Source organism: Helianthus annuus, chromosome 9 (genome assembly GCF_002127325.2).
Source record: "Helianthus annuus cultivar XRQ/B chromosome 9, HanXRQr2.0-SUNRISE, whole genome shotgun sequence".
Classification (NCBI taxonomy): Eukaryota; Viridiplantae; Streptophyta; class Magnoliopsida; order Asterales; family Asteraceae; genus Helianthus; species Helianthus annuus.
The window spans coordinates 181,366,945-181,392,430 of record NC_035441.2 but is presented as its reverse complement, the minus strand read 5'-3'; the positions used below and the strand labels follow the sequence as shown (position 1 = coordinate 181,392,430).

The following is a 25,486-nucleotide window of genomic DNA, read 5'->3' as shown; positions in this document are numbered from 1 at the left end:
TGAGCGTCGGCACGGGTTGGCCGGCCCAGAGCATGAGGAGAATCATATATAAATTATACTAATTCCACGACACTATTACTTTAGTCATAACTTGCGTGATATTGAAGTCCCAAGAAGCAGGGGCGGACCTACCCTTTGGTCAGGGTGGGCGGCCGCACCCCTTGAAAAAAAAATTTAGTGTATATTTTAGGCAAAATACCCGACCGCACCCCTTGAAAATATGGTTGAACACCTCATCCGCACCCCCAACAAATAATTTCTGGGTCCGCCACTGCCAAGAAGTATAATTAAGTCACACCCCTTTCAGAATCAAAATTTGAATGCATAGGTTTACAATCTAATCTTGACAAGAATAATACACACATCTTACTAACATAAGGTAAAGGAGTTGAAATAGTAACTTTCAACACTATTAGACCAAAGAGTTTCATTTAGACCTCAAGTAAGAACAATAATAGTAAGTCTAGCTACACTTAATAGGTTAGAGCAGATTTGCAATCCATTTAATTGTCCCGTTAAATATAATTTTACCTTTAATAATTAGGGGATTTTAGGTTGCCCGAGAGATCTTGAAAAAAAAAAAGAAGGATAATTAATGACATAAATTTTGTAAGCTCAGGCAGGTTTACATTCACTAACTTCATTGAAGAAAAATACAAATATATGCAAGATCAACACCCATACGTATTTGATTTTTCTAAATCAAAATGAGAAGGTATATACATATATCTCATCATGCGGTGACTTCAACGATGTGATTAGGCACATTTGGGTGAGCTTGAGTTTCAACGGCTACATGACCCGCTTCATGTCCATTTTCTTTGAGTTTCGTCACAACCGGAAGAATATCAGAAGAAATTAAAGCGGTTAGCTTCAAAACATCTATTGTTTTGTGGTCAACTATTTCTTGGATCTTTTTCTCCTCCATTTCACCAACAGGATATTTTTTAGCTTCAAACTCGGACATTTTTTCATCGGAAACGGGCCTCTTGTTCTTGTACATGTAGTATAGTATCATTTGAATAATACTTAAGGTAAATCCAAGCACATTTGGAATCTGTAATAAAAAAAGTCAAACCACGAGCTCTATACGAAAAGATAACTGAGAGTTGGAGATAACTTCGTACCGCAATATTGAAGTCACCAAGAAGAAGACCATAAAAGAACCACATAACTGCACTGAGGGTAAGTGCTACCGATAATAGAATTGGCATGTACTCTACACTTTTTGTTTTAATCACTTGTCGCTGCAAGATATTGCGAAAAAAATATTAAAATATGGCGTGCATATATTTCGAGCATTAAGACTAGAAAATGCAAATATTATTTGTTGTTTCATAAAGTTAATATATGCTTTTTATGCATTTATGCTTACCAGAACTCCCAAAGGTGCTACAAAAACACATAAAGAGAACACAAGGCATATCCATCCAACTATCACGCCACGAGTAACTCCACTTGCAAAAAACTGAGTCAAGCCAACAATCAATCCGAAGCCAACGACTATTAGCAATACAATTAGCTTCAAACTCTCCATCTGCATAACCAAGTTTTTATTTCGGTTACTTCCATGCACATTCTCATTGATAACTATGATCATTGTATGATTTCTTTGTAAAATAATTATTAGTACATACCCTAGCTTTCTTTGGTGCATAGAATAGAAAGAAACAGATATACAAGGTTTCGATGAAGCAACCGACTGAGTTAATGGTAATGAGAAGCATAACATTGGTCTTTAGCAATGCATAATATATCCAAAGCATGGCACTGAATAGTCCCACCACATAAGGTGCTGACTGAAACCCTGCAGTTGATTTATTTTTGTACACTTTATAAAATGTTGGTCTGCATTGTTATAAAAATTAAGGTTAGATAAATTATAGTATATCATGAAAAAAATAATGAAATAGCAACCTGAAGAAAAACAAGACTTACATTGGTGCAAGAAATACCATAAATGAGACAATATTGCCTGAAAATATTACGAAGCAAATGTTACTACAGAATCCTTGTACTTAATTACTAGAGTGCATTTTTTGATGAATTTATGGAGTTTAAAAATTCAAACATAAAAATATAGACAAAAAGAGAGGAAGTTTATACCAAGAAGGCCAAATGCCAGAGTGAGGTGAGCCAGGTTCCCAGTCATTTTCCTTTACTGATTACTAATACAAATCGAGTGTTCTTTAAAGAAATGTTACTTCGCTCTCTATGTCTCTCTTATTAGTTCTGATGAGTGGTGCAAAAGTGATGGTAGAGTGAACCCTTTATATAGTAGATATAAAAGAAGGGTTGTGTGTGGTGGGTCCACAAATACATGAACATAGAAAATAATTTTCCTTGTATCACAATGTTGAAGGAAGCAAGCAGTTCCTCAGTTTTTTTTTTTTTTTTTTTTTTTTTTTGTGTAAAATTTAATATTTTTGAGACTTGATATATGATCTTAGGGTGAAGGGAGTGGTTACCTATTTAGAATAGGTAAACTCCTCATTCACCCAATCAGACAGTGCCACGTCAAGTTATTTAATTTGTTTACCTAATGCTCAAAAACGTTGATGGTGGTTTACCTAATGGGGTTTAGATAAACTATTTAAAAAAAAAGAAAAATGTGTGATTGGTCGAGAAAGAATGGACCCCACCACACACCCATCTCTCTCCCCCTTCCCTCCTTCTCACCGACTCGGTAAACCTTCACCGAAAATGCTCCCCATTTCGGTAACATTTGATCGGTAAAGTTATTGGCGGTGGATGGGGGGTGGTACCGAGTGGGTTTATCGCCCCACTCCGCTCACCCTTATGAAGAAGAAATTTCGTTAAAAATTTGTAAACCAAGTTGAACTTACTAGTATTATATAATGATAGCGTATGTGTTAAAAAAATAATTTTGAATGAAAAATGATGCATATTTGTTTATGGAGCATGACTACTAGAAAACTGACTAACAATGACAAAAGAAACACAAACGATAATTACGTAGATGATTGCTAACAAACAATAGTTTATGGAGCATGACTACTAGAAAATTAACCCACCCTTATCGACACCTCTCAAAAACCTAAAACCTCCACAGCCCAAAAACCTAACCCCCCCCCCCTCCCCTCACACACACACACACACCCAAAAATCTAATCCTAATCCTAAACCTCCAAAAACCCTAAAAGCTAAACTAAACATAAAAGCTAATTTTAAGCATGTAATGCACATGTGTAGTACAAGTTTTTTTTTTTTAAATTATATATAAAAAATAGAGATTTTTTTTATAAAAAATTGTAAAAAAATTTTTTTGTATGTTTTTTAGCTTTTTTAGTTAGTTTTCTCATTTATATGTAGTTTTCTAATGATCCTCTATATATATATTGGTTTAAAACAACAAGATTAATTAATTTGCTTGCAGAACACCATCATCATCATCATACTCAGTAAATCCCACAAATAGCAAAGCTAAGGTAGGGTATGAGGAGGGTAAGTTATAGACAACCTTATCTCTACCCCGTAGGAATAGAGAGACTGCTTCCAGTGAGACCCCCGACTCGATGGTAGTTTTGCATCAAGTCTTGGACATAAGGCACATAACACTCGTCAATTAAGACAAATGCCAATTAGTGCATATACTCCATTGTGTTTCAGCTATTAACGCCACCACATGATCCATGATTAATCATCCCCTTTTTTAACATTATTTTCACAAAAATAGTAAAATAACGTTAAAATTGGTGCACTTAATCTAAAATTGTTGTATGTTATTTTTGATCTTGTTAGAGCATCGACAGGCGGCGTGACGAGATGATTGGGTGATGAGATTAACGGAGATCACATCCCTAGTGGTACCATGTTGAGATGGAATTGTGAAAATGTGCTTTTTTTCTCGCAAGGTTAAGGGTTCAAGTCTCATAATTGATAAAAGTGTAGATTTAGAAATGAAATCAATAAGACTACATAGAGTCATGAGGGCAAGGGCAAAACCCTTACCCTACCACGTTGGCGCCGTAGACCATGTGGACTTTTCGTCCACATCACAAAAAGCATGGAGTGGTCAAGGGAAAGGACGAAACCTATATATATATAATCATTAATTCATATTTTTTATATAACAAAACAATTAAATAAATAAAAGCAATCTATTAATTATAACATTTCAAAAAAATTACAAATGACATAAAATTAACAAAATTACATAAATAAAAAGAAAACCGCATTACATAGTCTAATTATCACTATCGTCGTTGTTTCGTTGAATATACCAAATGTGTTCAATCAAATCCGCTTGAAGGTTGTTATGCATCTGTTTGTTAAAAATTACATAAATAAAAAGAAAACCGCATTACATAGTCTAATTATCACCATCGTCGTTGTTTCGTTGAATATGTCAAATGTGTTCAACCAAATCCGCTCGAAGGTTGTTATGCGTCTGTTTGTTAAAAATTTCGCGTCGGTTTACTCGTCTCACTTCTTCACCGATGTCTACAAATATTTGGTTGCATATCCTGTTCGTAGTTCTGGAAAATTACGCGCCACCGTTTATGCAACACACCAAAAACTCGTTCAACGTCATTCTTGCTGGCATTTGAGATTTGTTAAACTTTGTTATCTTTCATCTAACGTTGTGTCTCGTGTAAACGCTTTTACAATCATAGAATATTCACGTAAGTACCATCCACTAGATAATACCCGTATTTGTACTCCACGTCGTTTACTAAAAAAAAGGCCATCGGTCCAACTTGGGTTATGCAGTCGTTGAAAATGGGTGATTGATTGACAATATTTATATTGTTATTTGAAGCGGTTACACCAAAGAATGTATGCCAAAATTGAGATAACGATGTATTGTATTATTGTATATTAATTGAGAGATTACAAGAGATTATAAATAAGAAAACAAATTACATCTAATACCCTCTAACTAATGACATATTATAGCCCTAGCTCTAATACGCCCCCTCAAGCTGAGGTTGGGGAACGACTTGCAGCTTGGATCTGAGAAAGTTGAAACGATCAGTAGGAAGTGGTTTTGTGAAGATGTCCGCAATTTGATCTGCTGTAGATATAAACTTAACTCGTAATCCCCCCTTAGCCACCTTCTCGCGAACAAAATGATAATCAATTTCCACATGTTTGGTACGAGCACGAAAAACAGGGTTCGAGGAAAGATAGGTGGCTCCTAAGTTATCACACCAAAGAACTGGAGGAGAATCAGAAACAAAGCCAAGTTCTTTCATTAATGATTCAAGCCACATGAGTTCAACAACCGTATCACCAACCGCTTTATATTCAGACTCCGTGGATGAGCGAGAAACAGTCTTTTGTTTACGAGCCATCCAAGACACAAGATTGCAGCCCAAGTAAATGGCAAAACCACCAGTAGAGCGTCTATCAATTGGGCAACCTGCCCAGTCAGCATCAGAGAATGCAGCAAGATGATTCCATGAGGTGTCAGTAAACGCATGAAGAGTGGAACTGGAATCATGCCTAATAAGTAACCCATAGTTGACGGTGCCCTGTATGTAACGCAAGATGCGCTTAACTGCGCTCCATTGATGTTCAGTGGGAGAGTGCATGAACTGACATACCCGATTAACTGCAAAAGTGATATCCGGTCTAGAAAGTGTTGCATATTGTAAAGCACCAACAACTTGACGATATTTGGCCGGATCCGAAAACTTGGGGCTGTCATCCGGAGTTAAAACAGTGGAGCCACTCATGGGAGATGGGACAGATTTAGCCGCCGAGAGGCCTGAGCGGTCAAGAAGTTCAAGAAGATACTTGTGTTGAGAGAGGATGATGTCTTTTCCACGTCTAATAATTTCGAGACCCAAAAAGTAATCAAGATCTCCCATATCTTTTAACGCAAGGGTAGAACTTAGAGCAGAAATAACATGTTGAATGGCAGCCGCATTGTTCCCAGTAACAATAATGTCGTCAACATAAACCAGAAGGTAAAGGACTGTTGTACCATATTTGTAGATGAAAAGAGAGGGATCAGTTTTAGATCCCGTAAACCCCAAATGCCGCAAGGTGGAGGAGAGACGGGTAAACCAAGCCCGTGGAGCTTGCTTGAGGCCATAGAGAGATTTATGCAGTTTGCAAACATAATCAGGGTGAGTACTGTCCACAAAACCCTATGGTTGTTTTAAATAAATTGTTTCCTCAAGTTGCCCATGTAGAAATGCATTTTGCACATCAAGTTGACGAAGTGGCCACTGACGAGTAACTGCCAAGGAGAGAACAACACGAATGGTTGTAGCTTTTACAACCGGGCTAAAGGTCTCCTGATAATCAATACCTGCAGTTTGAGTATAGCCCTTGGCAACCAACCGTTCTTTATAACGAAAAGGAGCACCTGTTTTGTCTCGTTTAATCCTGTAAACCCACCTGCAATCAACAATATTAGCCCCATGAACCGGGGGAACAAGAGACCATGTACCATTACTAACAAGAGCCGAAAACTCCTCTGCCATAGCACGACGCCATTCGATAAATTTGTTGGCAGCGGTAAAGGTGACGGGTTCAGAAGTAGGTGGTTCAGATTTTTGGGTTGGTCTGGTGGGTTCGGTTTGGGCTGGTTCGGGAATGGGAGGGACGGTTTTGGAGGTATTGGCTGGTTCGGTGGTGGGAGTGACAGGTGTGGTGGTAGTGTGAAAAGCAGAGGGATCAAATCGAGAGGTAGGTTTGGGGTTCTGTCTTAGATTAGATGGTCTCGGTCGAGGGGGTGGGGGTTGGGTGGCGTTGGGTTGATGGGCGGAAGTGGTGTTGTTATTTGTGGAGGAAGTTGGTTGTGGAATAGTCTCGGACGGATTAGGTGGGTCAGGAAAAGGCATAGGAGGATTGTGCAAGGAAGAATAGTATGGTTCAGGTGATGATGTGGAAGGGACGGTAGGTTTAGGTTTAAAAGGAAAAATGGTTTCATTGAAACGAGCATGACGAACTATATACACTCTGTCATGAGAGGGATCGAAGCAACGATACCCATGGTGAACTGGACTATAGCCGAGAAAAATACACGCAGTAGAGCGGAAATCCATTTTGTGAGGATTGTAAGGACGTAAGTATGGAAAACACTGGCATCCAAAGACTTTTAGAAAGGAGAAATCGGGAGAGTGTTTATAAATACGTTCAAATGGAGATGTAAGAGAATTGGAGGTGGATGGCATACGATTAATGAGATACACAGCAGTGTCAAAAGCATAATGCCAGAATCTTTGAGGAACGAATGATTGAGCCAAGAGAGCAAGACCAGTTTCGACAACATGACGATGTCTACGTTCAACCGTGCCATTTTGTTCACTTGTGTGAGGGCAAGATTGACGATGAATGATGCCAAGAGAAGTAAAATAGGTAGAGAGATTGCGAAACTCTCCACCCCAGTCAGTTTGGACACTTTTTAATTTTGTATTAAATTGACGTTCAACCATTAGGACAAATTGTTTGAATAGTAAATACACATCTGATTTTTGTTTTAAAGGAAAAATCCACATATATTTTGAATGATGATCAACGCAAAGCATAAAATATCTATCACCATCAAAGGACAAAGAGGGTGCGGGACCCCAAACATCACAATAAACCAAATCCAGAATATTATTGCTACGAAACGAGGAACTGTTTAAAGGAAGTTTACAAGACTTTCCCATTTGACACGAAGAACAAACATGCTTAAAAGATTTTTCTGAAACAGGAAGTAAATAACGAGATAACATATACTGTAAAACACGATGATGGGGATGTCCTAAACGTTGATGCCAAACAGATGCTGGAGCACGTGTGGCAGAAAAAGCAGTCTTCAGAATGGAATGAAATTTTGGAAGAGCCAGTGAGTATAAACCATCCTTACTTGGACCCGTGAGTAGGGTAGTGCGTGTAGATATGTCCTTCACACAAAAGAAAAAAAGGGTGAAATTCAAAGAAAACATTGTTGTCAAGGCAAAATTTTTGTACGGAAAGCAGGTTATGTTTAATTTGAGGAACATGTAAAATATTGGTTAAGGAAAAGGTTTATGAAGGTGAATATATGTTTGTTGAACCAATGTGTAGGATAGGAAGTCCTTTACCGTTACCAACGTGAAGATTGTCGTAGCCTTGATATGGCTCGGAAGTGCCGATGCTTGAAAGATCTGGTGTAACATGATGATTTGCTCCGGTGTCTGGATGCCAATGATCGTTGGAGACTTGAGACCGAGTATCGACATAATTAGCTTGAGGCCTTGTGCGAAGAGTCGAAACATCCCGATTAGGGCAATCAGATGGTATATGACCAATGCCACAACGATTGCAAGTTCCATGAACTTGATTAGTAATTGATGCCCATTCAAAAGACCCGCGACCACGCGAAGGAAACCTGTTGAATTGTCTGCCACGTCCTCGAGAATAAGAGGAACCACGACCACGACTGGATCGATTTGTAAACAAGGCTTGTGAAGGTGAATTAGGTGTAAGACTATAACCAAGTTGAGAGGCAAGCTGTTGGACAGTCAAAAGGTTGGCAGCGGACTGCTGGTTGGCGGGCGGCTGGGTGGCCGACGGTGGGGGAAGGCTGTCGGAGGTTACCGTGGTGAAGGCGGAGGGTGTGGCAGCAGATACGGGATCATTTTTGTGAAGCATATAATCATGATTGGATAAAAGGGCAGGCAATTCATTTAAGCTGATGGGAGTTTCTCTACCAAGCAGATTAGATTTGAGGCCATCATATTCAGCACGTAGGCCTGACAAAATAAACATGATAAGATCATTGTCATGAATGGGTTTACCGATATTTTGAAGATCCGTGGCATAAGCCATGGCCCGATTGAGATACACGGTTGGTTGTTCATCTCCTTTCATCACAATCCTCATGAGTTGTGATTTGATGGTGAATTCACGAGCATGAGTCGGTGGGGCGTGGCCGCGTTCAAGATTGTCCCATAATTCCTTGGAAGTTGTTCCTTTAACATAATGAAACGATTCCTCCGAAACGGTAGAGATAAGAAGCGATCGAATGTGTGCGTCATTATGACGCCAAGTGGTATAATTAGGGTTGGGTTGGGTGGCTGCCGGACTGGCGTTTTCGCCGGAGCCGGAGGCAGGGGTGGTAATGGTGGCGGGTGGACAGGGTATTGTACCGTCAATATAGCCAAACATGTTGGTTGTTTCAAGAAACGGTTGAAGCATGGTTTTCCAATTGTGGTAATTTGTGGGTTTAAGGGTGAAGGGAAATTTGTGATTCATGTTGGAAGTCTTTTCCTGGGATGTAAAGGCAGCAAGAAGGGCCATGGCGTGGGAGGAGGAGGCGGTGGGGAATGGTGGAGGTTTCCGATCAAAAGGGTAGGGTTGGGTGGCGGCAATGTTGCCTGGCTGTGATACCAAATTGAGATAACGATGTATTGTATTATTGTATATTAATTGAGAGATTACAAGAGATTATAAATAAGAAAACAAATTACATCTAATACCCTCTAACTAATGACATATTATAACCCTAGCTTTAATAGCCAAAACCAAAGATCATGTGATACAACCGCTTTAAACATCAAAGCTGGTTTTTATGATGTCCCCTTGTGTGTTGGCTGCGCCATGCATTTGGACAAAGTTTCCACTCCCATTCCATACAATCGATACTACCGACCATCCTGAGGAAATCATGTCTATCATCATGAAACTCCAAAATTTGTTGTATATCACAAAACGTAAGTTTTCTCAAATACATTTTTGCGTAGAGTTCAATAACATACTCACAAAATTAATGAAGACATTCTCTCGCCACTCGTTCCGACATTTTTAAATATTCATCCATTATTTTGGAACTAGTTAGCTTTTGGCGACATGCTAAACTAATATCAACACGTGCATCGCTTTTTTTGTTGAAAATATTCATATTTTTTTCTAAATCATTTGCTATTCTTAGAAGTAAACGTTGGCTCATACGAAAACGTCGCCTAAAAGTATTTTGATCATATAGGGGGTTGGGTGAAAATAATCACGTACCTATAGCTCATGTGCGTGACCCGACCGCGTACAATTCATTTTCTCTTTTTGAGTTATGAATTTCCGACATCTTCAACAATACTCTGTGCGACTCTTTGAACCGATGATATTATTTACTCCCTCCCTCATTAGATGATAAAACGAATTCGTCAACTGAAGATGATGATAATGAATTTGATGATTGCATTTTTTTTATGAAAAGATGATTTTATGTTAGAAGTTGGTGTTGTTTGTATAAAGATGTAGGTTTATAGGTGATAGAAATTGGTTTATATAATAAAGTGATTTAAAGAAATTTTTTTTTATAAAACTAGCAGTTAGAAACACCCTTTTTTAAAACAAAAAAAAAAATCAGTCAAACGCTTAGTCAAAGCACCTAACGCCCGTGGAGAATCCCACAATAGGAAGGGGCACACCCAAGGGAAATGGAGCCGGGTGGTGTGGTTGACATGGAGGTGCTTTGCCCTCATCTTTTCACGCCCCATTTCGTAAAGTAAATAAAACTATACTATATAGCGAGCCCCATTTCTTCCACCTGCTTTTTAATTATTGATAACATAAAAAGCTTTTTACGAACTATTAAACTAAAAGTTCCGTTTATAACATTTTGTTAAAAGTTTTTAATTATGTTTATTTAAACGTTAATTATGTTTATTTAAACGTTAATAATATAATAAATGAAATTGAATTGGAACGAATTCAATACTTTACATTCATATAAAATTTTATATTTATACAGTCCCAACTGTTACTTTCATTATACATGCAATCTTCATTAAACTATACAAAGTTATGTACATTATAGTTGAATGGATTATGTACGTCTTACCTACTACAAATGCTCTAAAAATATACGATAAAATGCAATGAGAATAATTGTGGTGACGTCGAGCATTTGGCCATATCATCACGAACTGCATGGTGTGGTCATTACAGAAAATGGATGGCTGTTCAGGGGTGTGAGTGGGCTATTAAACATAGGAAACAAGATTTGCATATAGCTAAGCTTATCTAACTTTATGCATATAAATTCAAGATATTTGCATATAGCATTATAGCTAAGCTTATCTAACTTTATGGATATAAATTCAAGATAATCCAGCACTATGAATCACATACATTTTCTAATGCTTTGTTTTTTTTTTCAAATATAAACGAATTTGTTTAAATTATGCTCAAAATTTACGAAAATAGAAAAATTCTACGCTTTGAGGTAAATAAATTTACTTCCTTATTTTTTCTCTGGTAACGACAAGATTTTTGAAATGTTTACGTTAGGTTTTATCTAGAGTTTCTCTTGTTTGTTGTTCAAGATATGGTACTTATTAAGGGTTTTATGGTTTTGTTAATTAATTAACACGTTCCTTATTTGTTACATTGTATGTTATGGAGTTTATGTTACTTTGAAGATTGGTAATTATAAGAAGTGGGAGGTTTCAACATTAACCCACTATTATTTATCAAAATTGCTTACACTCATAAAATTACCATTCAATTTCATACACCAATAGTTATATACCCCTTTGCATGGTATATAATCATATGCTCAATTTACAAGCTTTTATTACATGTTATACATTATAGTTTTCTTCACTAGCTTATAGTATTACTAAAGTACAAAATGACTCTTGTTCTACTTTTAGGTTTATTAAACCTTATGCTTTATAACTTTTATTATTATTATTATTATTATTATTATTATTATTATTATTATTATTATTATTATTATTATTATTATTAACTCAAACCAACTTTAATATTTTTTATTGTTTCGACTTAGTTATTATTTTCTACAACCGTTCCGGTCTAAATTTTACGGATTAACACGTTGCAACGCACGTGCGTGATTCAATGTTTTTACGTTCGGTTGAACAATTTCGCCGTAACGCACATGTCCTAAAAACTAGTTTGTTAATTATTTTAAAAATATTTCTGAGCATTTACCTTTTTTTTTTAAATTTTGAGGTGCCCTAGCTGCAAGAATGCAAGTAAGAAAACATAAGTAAAATTACAGTTGCATAAAAGTTTCCACATGGTTACCTAACTACCTTGAAAGCGATTTTTCTAATCAAGTAAGAATTTCAGTTCTAGTTTTAAATTATTGTTATTGCTGAGCTAACTAAAAATGAAATAGCTAGGTTTAAGACGACAAATATCTTTCATATATTGTTGAAAGATGAGAAGTAATTCTCATTCATATGTTCGCGATATATTGGGCCAGTTATCTGGGCTTGTTACGGCTTGTTACATTGTTTCATTGTTTCATAGTGGGCCTCCTGTTATGATAGTGGGCCTATACGGTCTTGTTTGTTATATTTTGTTACAACAGTTTTATGGTGCAGCTGAGAAGTCTAAGGGGTTCCTTGTAAATATTGAAGGGCTTTTATGTAAGTTCATTGGCTGGAGATATAAAAGGGCTGTGATGTGTTCTAGGGTTTCATTATTGTCTTCCCCAAAATTTGATCGTGCTCTCGTGTGCAATATGATCAAATGTATTAGCCAGGCTGCATAAGACAATCTTCTTTAAGATTATTTGAAGCTGTTGGATTATTCATAGTTGCTGTACATCAGTGTTTCTTCACGTCGTTCAGGAGATTAGTTCCTTCTTCCCTGTTCTTTGTTTGTATCCTTTGTTTTTTTGGTTTCTGTTGATAGATCTTTGATAAGTCTGATGATCGGTTGTGATCATCGTTTCTACACATCTGATTGTTTGTATCAGATGAGTATTGTTCTGTATTTTGTTAACAGATCTTACCATTTGTAAGATCTAGGGTTTGGGGGTGTTTTTTGGTTTGGGTTAAATAATAAAGTTTTACGTCACGTTTTTGTCGCTCCTCTTGTGTTTTGTGTTATTTTCACTATTTGTATAGATTGTTCATGCCATTTTGACATGGTATCAGAGCCAAGGCTCCGATCTATGGTTGATACTGGTTCTGGTGTTCTTCCGCTGTAATTGTTGATTGTTTTTTTGTTTGTAGATCTGAATCCCTAACTTGCTTATTCTCGTAATTCTTGACAGTTGATTGTTTTTTTGTTTGTAGATCTGAATCCCTAACTTGCTTATTCTCGTAATTCTTGACATTTTTTTGTGTTCATTGAGAGCTCTCGTGTGAGCTTATTCTTGTTGTGATTACGGCAGTTTATTATGTTGATAGTCTGCAACTAGAGTTGTGAGTGGTTCATAGGTCTGTTGATCTTGTGTGTTGATTGTCAAGGGTTTGTGTATATAGTAAAGTTTCTCATTATTGTTCTTTAAGTTTTAGAGGTTCAAGTGCTACGGATTAGGGTTTTGTACTTTGTAACCCTAGGTTCTCTTGAGTCTGTTTTTTTTGGTATCACTGTGTTCTCATGTTTTGATCTGAATCTGTTTTTGTTATTTTATTGTGTCTGTTCTGTTTGATCTTTTTTTTAAGTGTGTGCAGGTTTAGATCTTGTAAGATCTGTTCGGATTCCGTGTCACACAAACTCTAATTAGGGTTTGTTGATATTGAAGAAGGAGATATCTTGTCTTCTGTTTGTTGAAGACCTGTGTTGGTCTCTGAATCCCTAGAAGATTCAGGGCAAACTGACCAGGTTTGTCTCTATTGATTGTTGCTTGATCAGTTCTGGTGGTTCATGTAAACTACGATTCTGATCTCTCTTGGAGTTATAAGCACTCTCTGTAAGATTTTTCCATTTATTTCCTGTTGTTGAAATAGTTGATGCCGGGGTAATGAGGACCGGTCTATTTGTGGTCTTCTTGTCATTTTTTTGGTTTTTAGGTTTTATAGGAGTAGTCGTGGCTCCTGAGTAAAGGCTTGTCCAGGCACCATAGAGTGACGAACCTGGAATCTGGTCCCTGACTCAGTTTCGCCTTAGGTTTGTTTGGTCTGTCTGTCTGTTAGCTTGTGTTTTCCTGCTTATATTGTGTTCATTTATATGTTTTTTTGTCTTGGTTTTTTTGTCTTAAATTTTTTTTATTTTTTGAAAGAGTTTATCACATGTTGAGTCTTGTTCTGTGTGTATTAGTCTTGAGCTTGTTGTTGATGTGTTCTTAGATCCATGTTTGTGTTAATTCAGGCTATATATATGATCCTTGTTGTGTATGTTGTTCAGGCTGTATATGTGATCTTATCTTTGATTACTTTAGAGGGTTAGGTTTTGTAAGTCATTCCAGTTTGAGTATATTCTGAGTTTATTATGTCTCTTGAATCTTGTATGATTATTGAATGGTCATGTTTTCTATTGCATGTTTATCATTCGTTCTCGATGTCATATATGAGGTTAGACTTTGTGTTTGTATTGCCTTGTTTTGTCTATGTGTATGCCATTTTTTTTAACTAATTACCTTAGTGAGTTTTCTAGGATTGCATACGTGATTCTGTTTGAATTCTTCTGTGATATTTGTTTTTTTTTAATGGTGTTCTTTAGCATGGTTTATGTTCCTAAAAAATTGTTAACAAACGCTAGTCTACTCGTGATTGGGATTTATTGTCATACTATGAGCTTCAAACAAGTTTCAAGAAAGATCGGCTAAGCTCAAAATCATCTTATTGAAGTCAATGGTTTTTTTTTAAAAAAACTAGCATGTTGTGTGCGTCGTTGTTGTTTGTTTCGTTCGTTGCTGCTCATTTCTTATCATTGAAATAAAAGTGGAGAAATGTATATTCCGGGTTGGAATTTATTATTTTTTTAAAATGTATCTTTAAATCTTTAAAATTGGGTAAGAAAGGAGTGTTCTATGGTTTTTTTTTAGTTTGTCAGTTTAGTCCATTCTTGTTATAGTTTGGGAGAATCAAGTTTCTGTTGTGTGTTCTGATCTAGTAGAAGTGTTTCTGGTGGTTGAAGTGTTTGGGTCTAAGCAAGTATTTGTTAGCTTCTGTGTCTAGTCTTGTTTTGTTATCTTAAAGTGCTATGCTTTGAATTTGTTCACTGGGTTATCTCTTGTACGAATTGATGTTCATGGTTTTTTGTCAATTTATCGCCTTTGTTTATTGTGTTTTGTACATGTCATAGCATTGATGTCATACCTTGGTACTATATATAAGATTGGGAGGTATGTAGAATGTGATACTATCAATATGATCCAATCTTATTCTAATATGATCATGTTTGTTAAGTTTTTTTGTGTAGTAAAAGTAAAGGTTTTGTAACAGTAACTTGGATTTGTCCTGTTCGGCGTGTTTTAAAATCCCCAAATTTGATTAAACTGGAAAACATTCTTTGAGTTTACGAGTTCTGACACATTATGTCTATTCTTTGAGTTTACGAGTTCTGACACATTATGTCTTAATAGTGTTTTTTTTCTTGATTCTTTATACTCGTGTGGGTAGTTGAAGGTTTTTTTTTTGTTGTTGGTTTTGTTGATGTTTGTTTTGGCTATAGTTGTGTTTGATCATTTTTTCATGCATTGTTTTTAGTCAAAAATTGTTTTTTGATTGGAAGGTTGTTATCTTGTTCAAGATTGTTTCTTGAATTATGTTCTATCTTGTCTAAGAGTTATTGTCTCTTGTTATATGGTTAGGTGAATCATGTGGTTCGAGTGTTTCTAACCAGTTGTGTTGTTTCAAGATTGTTCTTGGATGTGTTTTACAGCCTTGTTTATCTCTTTGGTAGGTGAGATGTTTCTTTATCTAGTTGAAAAAGTTCTCTGTTTTTTATTCTCCTAGGGGTTTTTTAGCTGTAAAATTGATATGTAACATAGAATTGTGTGATTCTAAGTTTTGTCATAACTGTGTTTTGAATCGTGTGATTCAAAAGTTTCAGACATCGTTTTGAATTGTATAGAGATTTATATCTCTTTGTTTTTTATCAGATATGTTTCTTGAATTATGATAGAATCATGTGGTTCTTCATTCTTTGTACTATTAGTATTGTATCTGAAAGTTGTTTTGTATGGGGATTTGTAATTCCATGTTTGATACTCATGTTTGCGAGTTTTGTATTTGTTGTGAAAGTCGTGTGGCTTTATGATTGTCAGATGTGTATCTGATTATGTTATGCATTTGGTATGGCTCTTGTGATTTTGTATTTGTTGTGGAGTTGTAAAAAGTTTTTTGCTTTATTCAAATTATCTTTGAGTTCTTCACACGAATTGTTTTTTGGACTTGGTTCTGAATTCTTAGAATCGTATGATTTGTTATTTTCAGTCTTTGTTCCGAGTTATGTTGTCTCGTGTGAGATATGTTATTCTGATTGCAAAATGTGTATTCTGTGGTTAATCAGAATTTGTTTGGCTGCATCTTATTGTCTTGCGTATGTCTCTTTATTCTTAGCCTTGTGTGTGGACGTTAAATCATGTGATTTTTTTGTTCTTTAGGCTAGAATTGTTGTCTTATATAGAAGTGTATACTTCTCATATATCAGTGTTGTATGAATCTTGTGGTTCGTGCCTGTTGTGGTGTTAGCCTTGTATATTTCTCTTATGTAAGAGATATTGTTTGTTGGTTATTAAAGCATGTGATTGTGTTTTTTGCCAGAGTTTGTGTAGGCTATCATTGTTGTCTAGTGTTCTTAGTTAGAACAGTTTATCTGTCTTGTTGACTGATTTTTATAGAGTGTTCTTTGATTTGTTATTGATATTTGTGTTACTTCAAGGAATCTCTTGTCTCATCTTATTGTATAGTTGAATACTTGTTTGTCCAAGTTAGAATTTTGTTTATAGAAATCTTACATGTTTTATTTGTTTCTCTATATTGTCTATATGGCTCATTTACAGGTGAACTTGTTTGTATTTTGACTTGTTTTTTAAAAAAAAAAAAGGAAAAAACTTGGTAGTTTAGACATGTTTGCCTCATGAATGAAGGGGGCGTGTTAAAAGTGTCTTTAAGATTGTCATTCATGTTGTAACATGATCTTATGTGATCAATGGGTATTGTTTCTTATATAGTGTATGGATGATGGGTTGATAAAGATGTTCAAACATATGAATGAAGGGGGGATGTTGAAAGATGAGAAGTAATTCTCATTCATATGTTCGCGATATATTGGGCCAGTTATCTGGGCTTGTTACGGCTTGTTACATTGTTTCATTGTTTCATAGTGGGCCTCCTGTTATGATAGTGGGCCTATACGGTCTTGTTTGTTATATTTTGTTACAACAGTTTTATGGTGCAGCTGAGAAGTCTAAGGGGTTCCTTGTAAATATTGAAGGGCTTTTATGTAAGTTCATTGGCTGGAGATATAAAAGGGCTGTGATGTGTTCTAGGGTTTCATTATTGTCTTCCCCAAAATTTGATCGTGCTCTCGTGTGCAATATGATCAAATGTATTAGCCAGGCTGCATAAGACAATCTTCTTTAAGATTATTTGAAGCTGTTGGATTATTCATAGTTGCTGTACATCAGTGTTTCTTCACGTCGTTCAGGAGATTAGTTCCTTCTTCCCTGTTCTTTGTTTGTATCCTTTGTTTTTTTGGTTTCTGTTGATAGATCTTTGATAAGTCTGATGATCGGTTGTGATCATCGTTTCTACACATCTGATTGTTTGTATCAGATGAGTATTGTTCTGTATTTTGTTAACAGATCTTACCATTTGTAAGATCTAGGGTTTGGGGGTGTTTTTTGGTTTGGGTTAAATAATAAAGTTTTACGTCACGTTTTTGTCGCTCCTCTTGTGTTTTGTGTTATTTTCACTATTTGTATAGATTGTTCATGCCATTTTGACATATATAAATAAATCACCCACCCAAATTTGGCACAATTAGTAGTTACTTTTTGGTACGATATATTAAAAAGATGAAAATGGATCGAACATGCACTAGTAAGGCGACAATTGTAAAACAAGTAGGGAATACATAAATCAGAAAAGTGTTGAGAAATGGTACGTCAGGATATGAATACCTTATTAATGAACAAATTAAGTGGAGCTCTTTATATGAGGGTCTACCCTTAAAGGTAGGGAATCAATCTGCACTTTTCTAGATGAACTTTCATGTAATCTTTACAAATAGTAACCGGCTGCACCAGGGGCGGATCTAGTGTAGTCTGAGGCGTAGCCCGGGCTACGGCTCAACTTTTATCCGGTAGTGTAAATTTTTTCTTTTTTCGATTTTTATACTAAGGACACCCCTCAACAACAACTAGGACACCTCTCAAAAAAAATTTTACAAACTGAAATTAAGCCTAAAAAATACTGATTATATTGGCCCAAATAACCATGGAAGGAAAACAAAGAAGAAAGATGAAGTTGGTAAAGTTTCTTTGTTAGCGTTGAAATGAAATAAAAAAAAAGTTGCAAGTTTTGATACAAGGAATAAAGGTTTCTTGAGGAGTACATCTTGGGAAGATAAGTTTGAAAGTCAAAAGTTAATTTATTTTACCTTTCAATTCCAAAAAATACATTTTAATTCTTTCTTTAAAGAAACAATTTAATATAACCTGTTAGGTGGGGTAGGGATGGACTATTAAGGGATTTGTGTTGTGTATAAATATTGAGAAGCAGTTTCATTATATTCAACAATTAGTATGCCTTGTAGCGAAATTCGGTTTACAATTTTCTTGCTCCAACGCACAGTCTTCATTCTTTGCGTAATCGATCGGCCCCTTACGTAAAAATTAAAAATAAATCTAGCTCGGTCTAAAACCTAAAAACTTATTGTCAATATTAATTCATAAAACATAGCTCAAATGTGAAATGCTCAATATGGATTCATTAACTTAAATACTAATAACATTAAAAAAAACTAGTTTATAAAATTTAATTCTTTAAGGCCTAAGTGTCTTTTTTTGGCTCGACCAGGGCACTTGATTTTCAAGATTGGCCCTGCCCCGTAATATAGGTAAAAAGAATTATCCATTCTATAAATTATATAAAGACACAGTAAAAAAATTGGGATACCCCTGAATATTTCTTTTGGTTCCGCCACTGGGCTGCACTGATGAGAATCAATCACTTAAATTTTCGACTCGTATATGGATTGATGAGAATGTAAAAATAGAGTAATCAATCAAGCCGATCACTTAAAATAAATAAAATAATATAAAGTAATCATCATAAAATCTCTTTTAATATTTGGGTTTTTTTTTAACTGTTAATTATATTACTTATAAAATAAAGGTTGCTAAATACGAGAAAGCTTGTTTAGATAATCAACACATGTTTAACTCGTTTGCTTTTGATACTTTTGGTTCCCTTGCCCCAGAGGTCGTGGAATTCCTGAACATGTCTAACGGGCCGTGAATAGTAATTTATTGACCCTTAAGAGTTACTTCGTCTTTGTTAGGATCGGTTTTGAAATTCAAAATGGGGTTGCGGCGCAAGATTCAATAATCATCCAATCTTAAGTACGCCGGATTATGTGGATACCTATCTACTATGTTAAAAGTTAGATGCTATCATGAACAAATCTCATCCATAATTTGGCATACGGAAAAGGATAAAGAAATCGCAATTAACCAAAAGCCAGTGGTCATGACGTTATTGATATCATCCACTAAATTTTGTTGACCCCCCTATGAGTTGATGGTACAAGCTAAAATTAATGCTTTAAAACTTCCCACTCTAATTTTTCTGTTCATTTAGTGGGTTCAAAAGTATTGCTTTTGTTTTCCCTCCCTACCAGCGATGGAAGATTTGTGCAATCTATCTGTCACCTTAAAGAATATCTGTAAATCACATGTTATGTCTCTCGTAATTAACCATATTATCTAGCAACATTAATTATAATCCCTGTCACTTAGCCGGTAATTGATTTTTGATCTCTAGAACATGAACAATTGAGAAATCTAAGCCCTATTTATACTAATCCAACATGTGTGAATGCACTACTAGAAAACTGCCTACTTTGTGACAGCCAAATTTATAGCAAATTTGTAGGAAATTGGTCTTACCTACAGATTTGCTACAAAAAGTTTCGTGCAAAATAAGCTTGTCCAAAATGATGTTAGCTACAAAATTATGACAAAATTTCACACAAATTTTCGACAAAAATTTATCGTCGCAAACGTTGCCACAAAATACCTACAAACCGGTTTTTTATGTTTTTCCTACAATTCTTCCACAGTTATGCCTATTTTTGTATTTTATTTTATGATATTTTACTTTTAAGATCAATAACACTAATGAGAAAGATTATCCATAATTACGAATAATTATGTTTATTTTGCTACAAAATTCCTACAAAATTATAGAACTTTCTCTTCACAGTTTGCTACAAATTTTCTACAAATAAAAAAAAAATTTAAGGTTGTGACAAATTTCCTACAACTTAAAAAATGTTTTTTTTTTTTGTTTTGTAACAAAATTCCTACAAACCAAAAAAACAAAATTTAAAGGTTAAGACAAAATTGCTACAAACCTTTTTTCTAAAATTGATAAATTAACAAATAAAATAACCTTTTTTTTGTAGGAAATCCGTAGCAACTTGCTACAAATTTGCTACAACTTATGTTTTAATTTTTTAATTTATTTAATCTACAAAAATTTAGACATTACAAATATAATAACTTTTTTTTTTGTAAGAATATTGTAGCAAACGAGGTCAATTTGCTACAAATTTTCGACAAATTTAGCATTTTATTTTTAAAATTTTTTATTTAACTAAGTTAAGAAATAACCCTTTTTTGTCGAAAAAACTGTAGCAAATAAGGTCAATTTGCTACAAATTTTCGACAGCTTTAACACTTTATGTTATTTAATTATTTATTTTACTGAAATTCAGACTCGAAAAATAAAATAAATTACACTTGTCGCAAATTTGTAACAAGTTGCTACAAATTTCCGACAAATTTAGAAAATTTATTTTTTAAATTATTTATTTTGCTATAGTAACAAATAATTTAAATTTCTTATTTATTTTGTAGGAATTTTGTCACAAAGATAATATATTTTGCTACAAGATTACTACAAATGCTTGTTGTGTGACACTTTTGTCAGAAAATTGTGGATAAGTTTTGGGTTTTTTTTTGTTTTTCCGTTTTGTCATAAAACGGTAGGAAACTTGTAGCAAAAATTAAGTTGTAGGAAATTTGTGGAAAACTTTTTGTTAGAAAAATGATATTTTCTAGTAGTGATGAAAGGATGTGTCTCCTCTTGAAAAGTCACATCTTTTGCTTCATGTGGAGTTGCCGTCGATTGTGAACAGGCATGTATGCAAGAGAGGCGCCTTTTCACTAAGTGTAGGTTATTGACTTTCATTTGGTCGCATCTGGTTCTCGTACTTGTATAACTAATCTAATTACATAACAAACTAATCTATCTACTAATTATGGAACAAACCTCTACTTAGGGATGTGAGGGATTAGAACTTCTGAGTGGATACACCATAATATTGTTTATTGGGAGACAACGTATATGTACAAATCACTAAGATATACATACACTATAGTGGGTGTTGCTTACCACTTTCTCTAAACGTTTGTGAATATTTAAGGGGTTAATTAAACGATCTATCACTATTAGAAATAATTTATGATCCTATAAAATTGGAGTATATTGCAATGATTTCTACTTTTTATTGTTTAAGAAATAATTATTGATGATTATATTTCCACTTCAGAGAGGATGATGTCGTTATATAATTTGTTGGGCCAGGGTTTATGCTTGCTGTTGTTTGTTAGGAAAATTAGTGAACTTGAGAGGTAGGAGTGAGAATGCAAGGATCAAGTTTTAGCATAAAATGATAGAACCTTTGTGTTTGGAATTGATGTGGTTATAAATGTTTGAAGCAATGTTTTAAATACCGGTATGAACCGGCCGGTTATACCGGTTAAACCGGATATCGGACACGAGTCCGGTACGATAAAGGCCGGTAAAACCCGAATACGGTATGTCTTATGTACCGGCGGTAAATCCGGTTCTACCGGTTCAAACCGTTGAACCGGTTTGCATTATCTTAAGATTTGATTTCTTAATTTTAATAAAATACGATATTAAGGTAATATTGATCTTCCATATTTCCGGTAATTAACCTAGTGCCTTTTATTCTGATATTTCATCGTTGTTGAAACTGTTATTCACCTCGTACAACACAATATTGTTTATAACTAATAAAAATATTCTTAAAATGCTTTATAGTTTACAATAAAAATAGTTGTTTTTAGATTAAACTATGAACGGTTACATAAATCCTAGTGGAGATTGGGTTGTTTTTTGAGATGAATTTGTATTTTATGGAATTTATAAGGTTAACTAGTAACCCGGTTCAACCGCCCGATACAACCCGGTTCGACTGGTTGAACCATTTTAGAGCCCAACCCGGTATGACTTAGAAACCGGTTTTTAAAACATTGGTTTGAAGTGATCAACGGTTTTTTTTTTCCTTCTCATGATAAAAATGAGTTTTTTTTTTATTTTTTTTATTTCATTTTAGAAGTAGAGGCAGATCCAAATTGACATGGGATGAGTGAATTAAGCAGGATTTACTAGAAATAGACCTTTCTAAAGACATGGTCAAAGATAGGACTTTGTGGAAGCGTATGATTGTGGTTAAAGGACTTATAGAGATGGTACACTACGGTCTTAGTTGGGCCTTAAGGGTTTAGATATTTTTATTCTTTCCTTTAAGGGGAACCTTACAAGTGATTGCCTTTTTGTACATATGCCTATATGTTGTATGATGCTGTGCATTTTATATTTTTAATGTTACTATCTCACCACTTCTTTGGTATTGGTAAATTCCTATTTCTATATTCGTGGTATCTATTGGTCTATTGTTTATTTTGGAGCTGATGGTCTTTTTGGAAGCAGCAACTCTATTCCTATAGATGGAGACAAGGTCTGCCTACATCTCACCCTCCCTGTACCATACGAGTAGGTTTGCTATTTATGATATTCACTGGGTATGGGTATGGGTATGGTTATTGTTGTTTATTTCATTTTATGTTTAGGTGGGCTTGGGTATTTTGCATGATTTGCATGTTTTTTTAGCAAAATTCTTTAAAACATATTTTGAATATTTTGAATTTAGGTGATCCAGAAGTCAGAAGTCTGACTACAATTGTTGAACTTTAATAAAGTTATTATTTTGAGTTTTTAACGAATATTCTGTTATGTGATTTTTATGGGTTTCCGTCTCTATATCAACGCTTCACGCGAATTATTTTTATATACGTTTCGACGTGAATTTTTGTAAGTTTCTTTTTAAACCGAGATATACTTAAGTAATATTAGTTGTTTTAATTTAATTAGTGGATTGTATTAATATAAGTTGTTTGTAATCATTTTGAGCTGGTTCAAATAAGAAATCCTAAGACTCATTTTCAACATACACATAAGTAAAAAAATAAATGAATAAATCCAATATGACGTCTAGCATACAGACAAACAAAAAAAGATATGCATGCATGCATGTACATGTATAAATTCAAGGTTGTTTCATGTAGGTATGTCAATCAATCAACCAGCAATAATGTTGTAATCAAACTTTACTTTTAACCCATCAAACCACGTATATAGACGCCTTCTTCCTTTTATGTTACCAGTGTTTTTGGATTTGTTCAATTGACCCGTTAAAGGTGAACGAATGATTAAATAAGACTTTCATGGTGTCATTTTCCGAGTAATGATCACGATCTTCCCGTCCTCCTAAATTTATAAGCTTTTTTATATTTTTTTAACGGTGAGAATCTTTAACTTGTTATGAGAGAGATCTCACACCCTCCCAAACAGAGGGCCCTAATCTCACTCTGGGCAGACTATGTTGTCTTAAACCGGCTCACGCTAGCGTCAGAGTTTGGCTAACGACGTTCCCCGGGAAACCATACCACCCACTGCCAGTTACAGGGGCTTGCGCTGCCACAAGAGAGAAACTCTCTGGCGTAACACACGGTGAACTAAAACACGAGGTGGCTCGGGCTCGAACTCTTGACCTGTTTGGGAGAACTAGCCTTCATTGCCTTTATCCACAAAATGCGGCACTAGTGAGATTGAACTTGAGTCTCTAACGAAAACTACAAGTCTTTCCAACTACTAGACCACAAGTGATGCAAAAGGTTTGTTTTTAAAAGCTCATGAATGCATTTTTTTCAAAAGTAGCTATTTTCCATTTTAAAACTGACTTTAATTATTTGTTAACTTCTCTATAGATTTTCAAAAGTAGCTATTTTCCATTTTAAAACTGACTTTAATTATTTGTTAACTTCTCTATAGATTATGTTCTCATTTGCATGAAATAATGAATTAATAATTAAGGGCGATCAACGCAGCTTTTTGCTTGTTTGCCTTCTATTTTGATGTATTAGACGTAAACTTTTGTGATTAGTAGATAGAATACCATTTCCGGATTCTAAAATCTATGATATCAAGAGCAATATTGCATATTCTGTGTTGTCACTTGTCACCTTGGTTACAATTGAAGCTTGGTTTTCTTCTTTGTCACTTGGTCTACCACCATTTTAATAAGCAATAATGTTCCTCTTTCGTATGCTTGATCATCGTGTTTCACGTCTGTGTGATTATGCATTACCTCGCGATTTATAAAAAAAAAAAAAAAACATGTGCCCCGATGGAGCATATTATCTCACATGCAAAAGCTGAATTTAAATGTGCAAAATTGCGTTACGAAAAGCCTCCCCAAAAGGCAATACTCTATAAGGTCATTCCCAATAATTATAAAGTGCATACCCCCAAGATAGGTTTCTTTATAATTTTCTACATTATTATAGATTTGAATTAGTGTTTTGACAATAGTTCAAGGATAAGGCACAACTACACAGATGAACCAAAGTTATTAGATACACTATCTGATTATATATATACACACACACTAGTATGCTACTTACGCACTGGCTACCTTTCCAGCTCCCTCGTCTAATTTACTATTGATAACTTTAATTAATCGTGTTATGAATTTACATCGAGATAGATGGCAAACGGGCAACAAGCTGCGTCGCTACCCATTTTTGAATAGCAAATGGTTTTACTCTATCTCAATCTTTTTATGTGATTTTGGTAAGTAGTCATGGAGTATGGAAAGCAAATGGTTGGCATATTTTCATGATTGCAAATGAACTTGATTTTTACTCTCACTTTCAGTTTTGTTATGTCAATTAAATTACCTACAAAAGGTTGAGCTATTACCGTTGGTTATGTTTAGGAGAGACGTATGTTCTGTTGATGAGGAAAAAAAATAGAAATAAAAGTTTTGAAGCCCACTACAACAAATTGAAATTAAAAGTGGAAAAGAAGGAATTAGGGAAAAAAGATAAAGCTCAATAGCTATCGTTTGGTTGCTTAAGCTAGTGGACGACGCAATCAACATGACGAGAGGCTTTTCGGCCAATAATAAGCCACTAATTTTGTAGAATGCTTAAACTAACCATAAAATTTAATTAGTAGTTAATTTTCTTTTTCATGAGAAGCAACAGAAGCATTTTTGTTCAATAATTTATACCTTACGGATCTGATGAAATATTTAAAATCATTAATCAAATGGTTATTTGAATCCCATGATGTTTTTTTATCAATCATGTGCACTAAAAAATGAAATGGTTAATATTTCAATTGGGTGGGTGTTTGATCTAATTGGCAAAGCCATTAAAATTAAAGTGTTGCTTCTCTTTAAAATCAAGGGTTTGAATTTAGTCAAAGATGAATTGGTATAATTGAAGTTG

General features: G+C 34.9%; 1 protein-coding gene across 1 annotated transcript; it reads right to left on the bottom strand.

Annotated features, from left to right (window-relative positions):
* Positions 1-574: 574 nt before the first annotated feature.
* On the bottom strand, positions 575-2,250 carry LOC110879963 (bidirectional sugar transporter SWEET12). The gene is made up of 6 exons (XM_022128515.2): positions 2,107-2,250; positions 1,939-1,975; positions 1,638-1,848; positions 1,376-1,537; positions 1,128-1,247; positions 575-1,057 (listed from the first exon to the last, which is right to left on the bottom strand). The coding sequence occupies exons 1-6, from the start codon at positions 2,150-2,152 to the stop codon at positions 734-736; spliced, it is 900 nt and encodes a 299-aa protein (XP_021984207.1). The 5' UTR covers positions 2,153-2,250; the 3' UTR covers positions 575-733.
* Between the last annotated feature and the right edge of the window lie 23,236 nt (positions 2,251-25,486).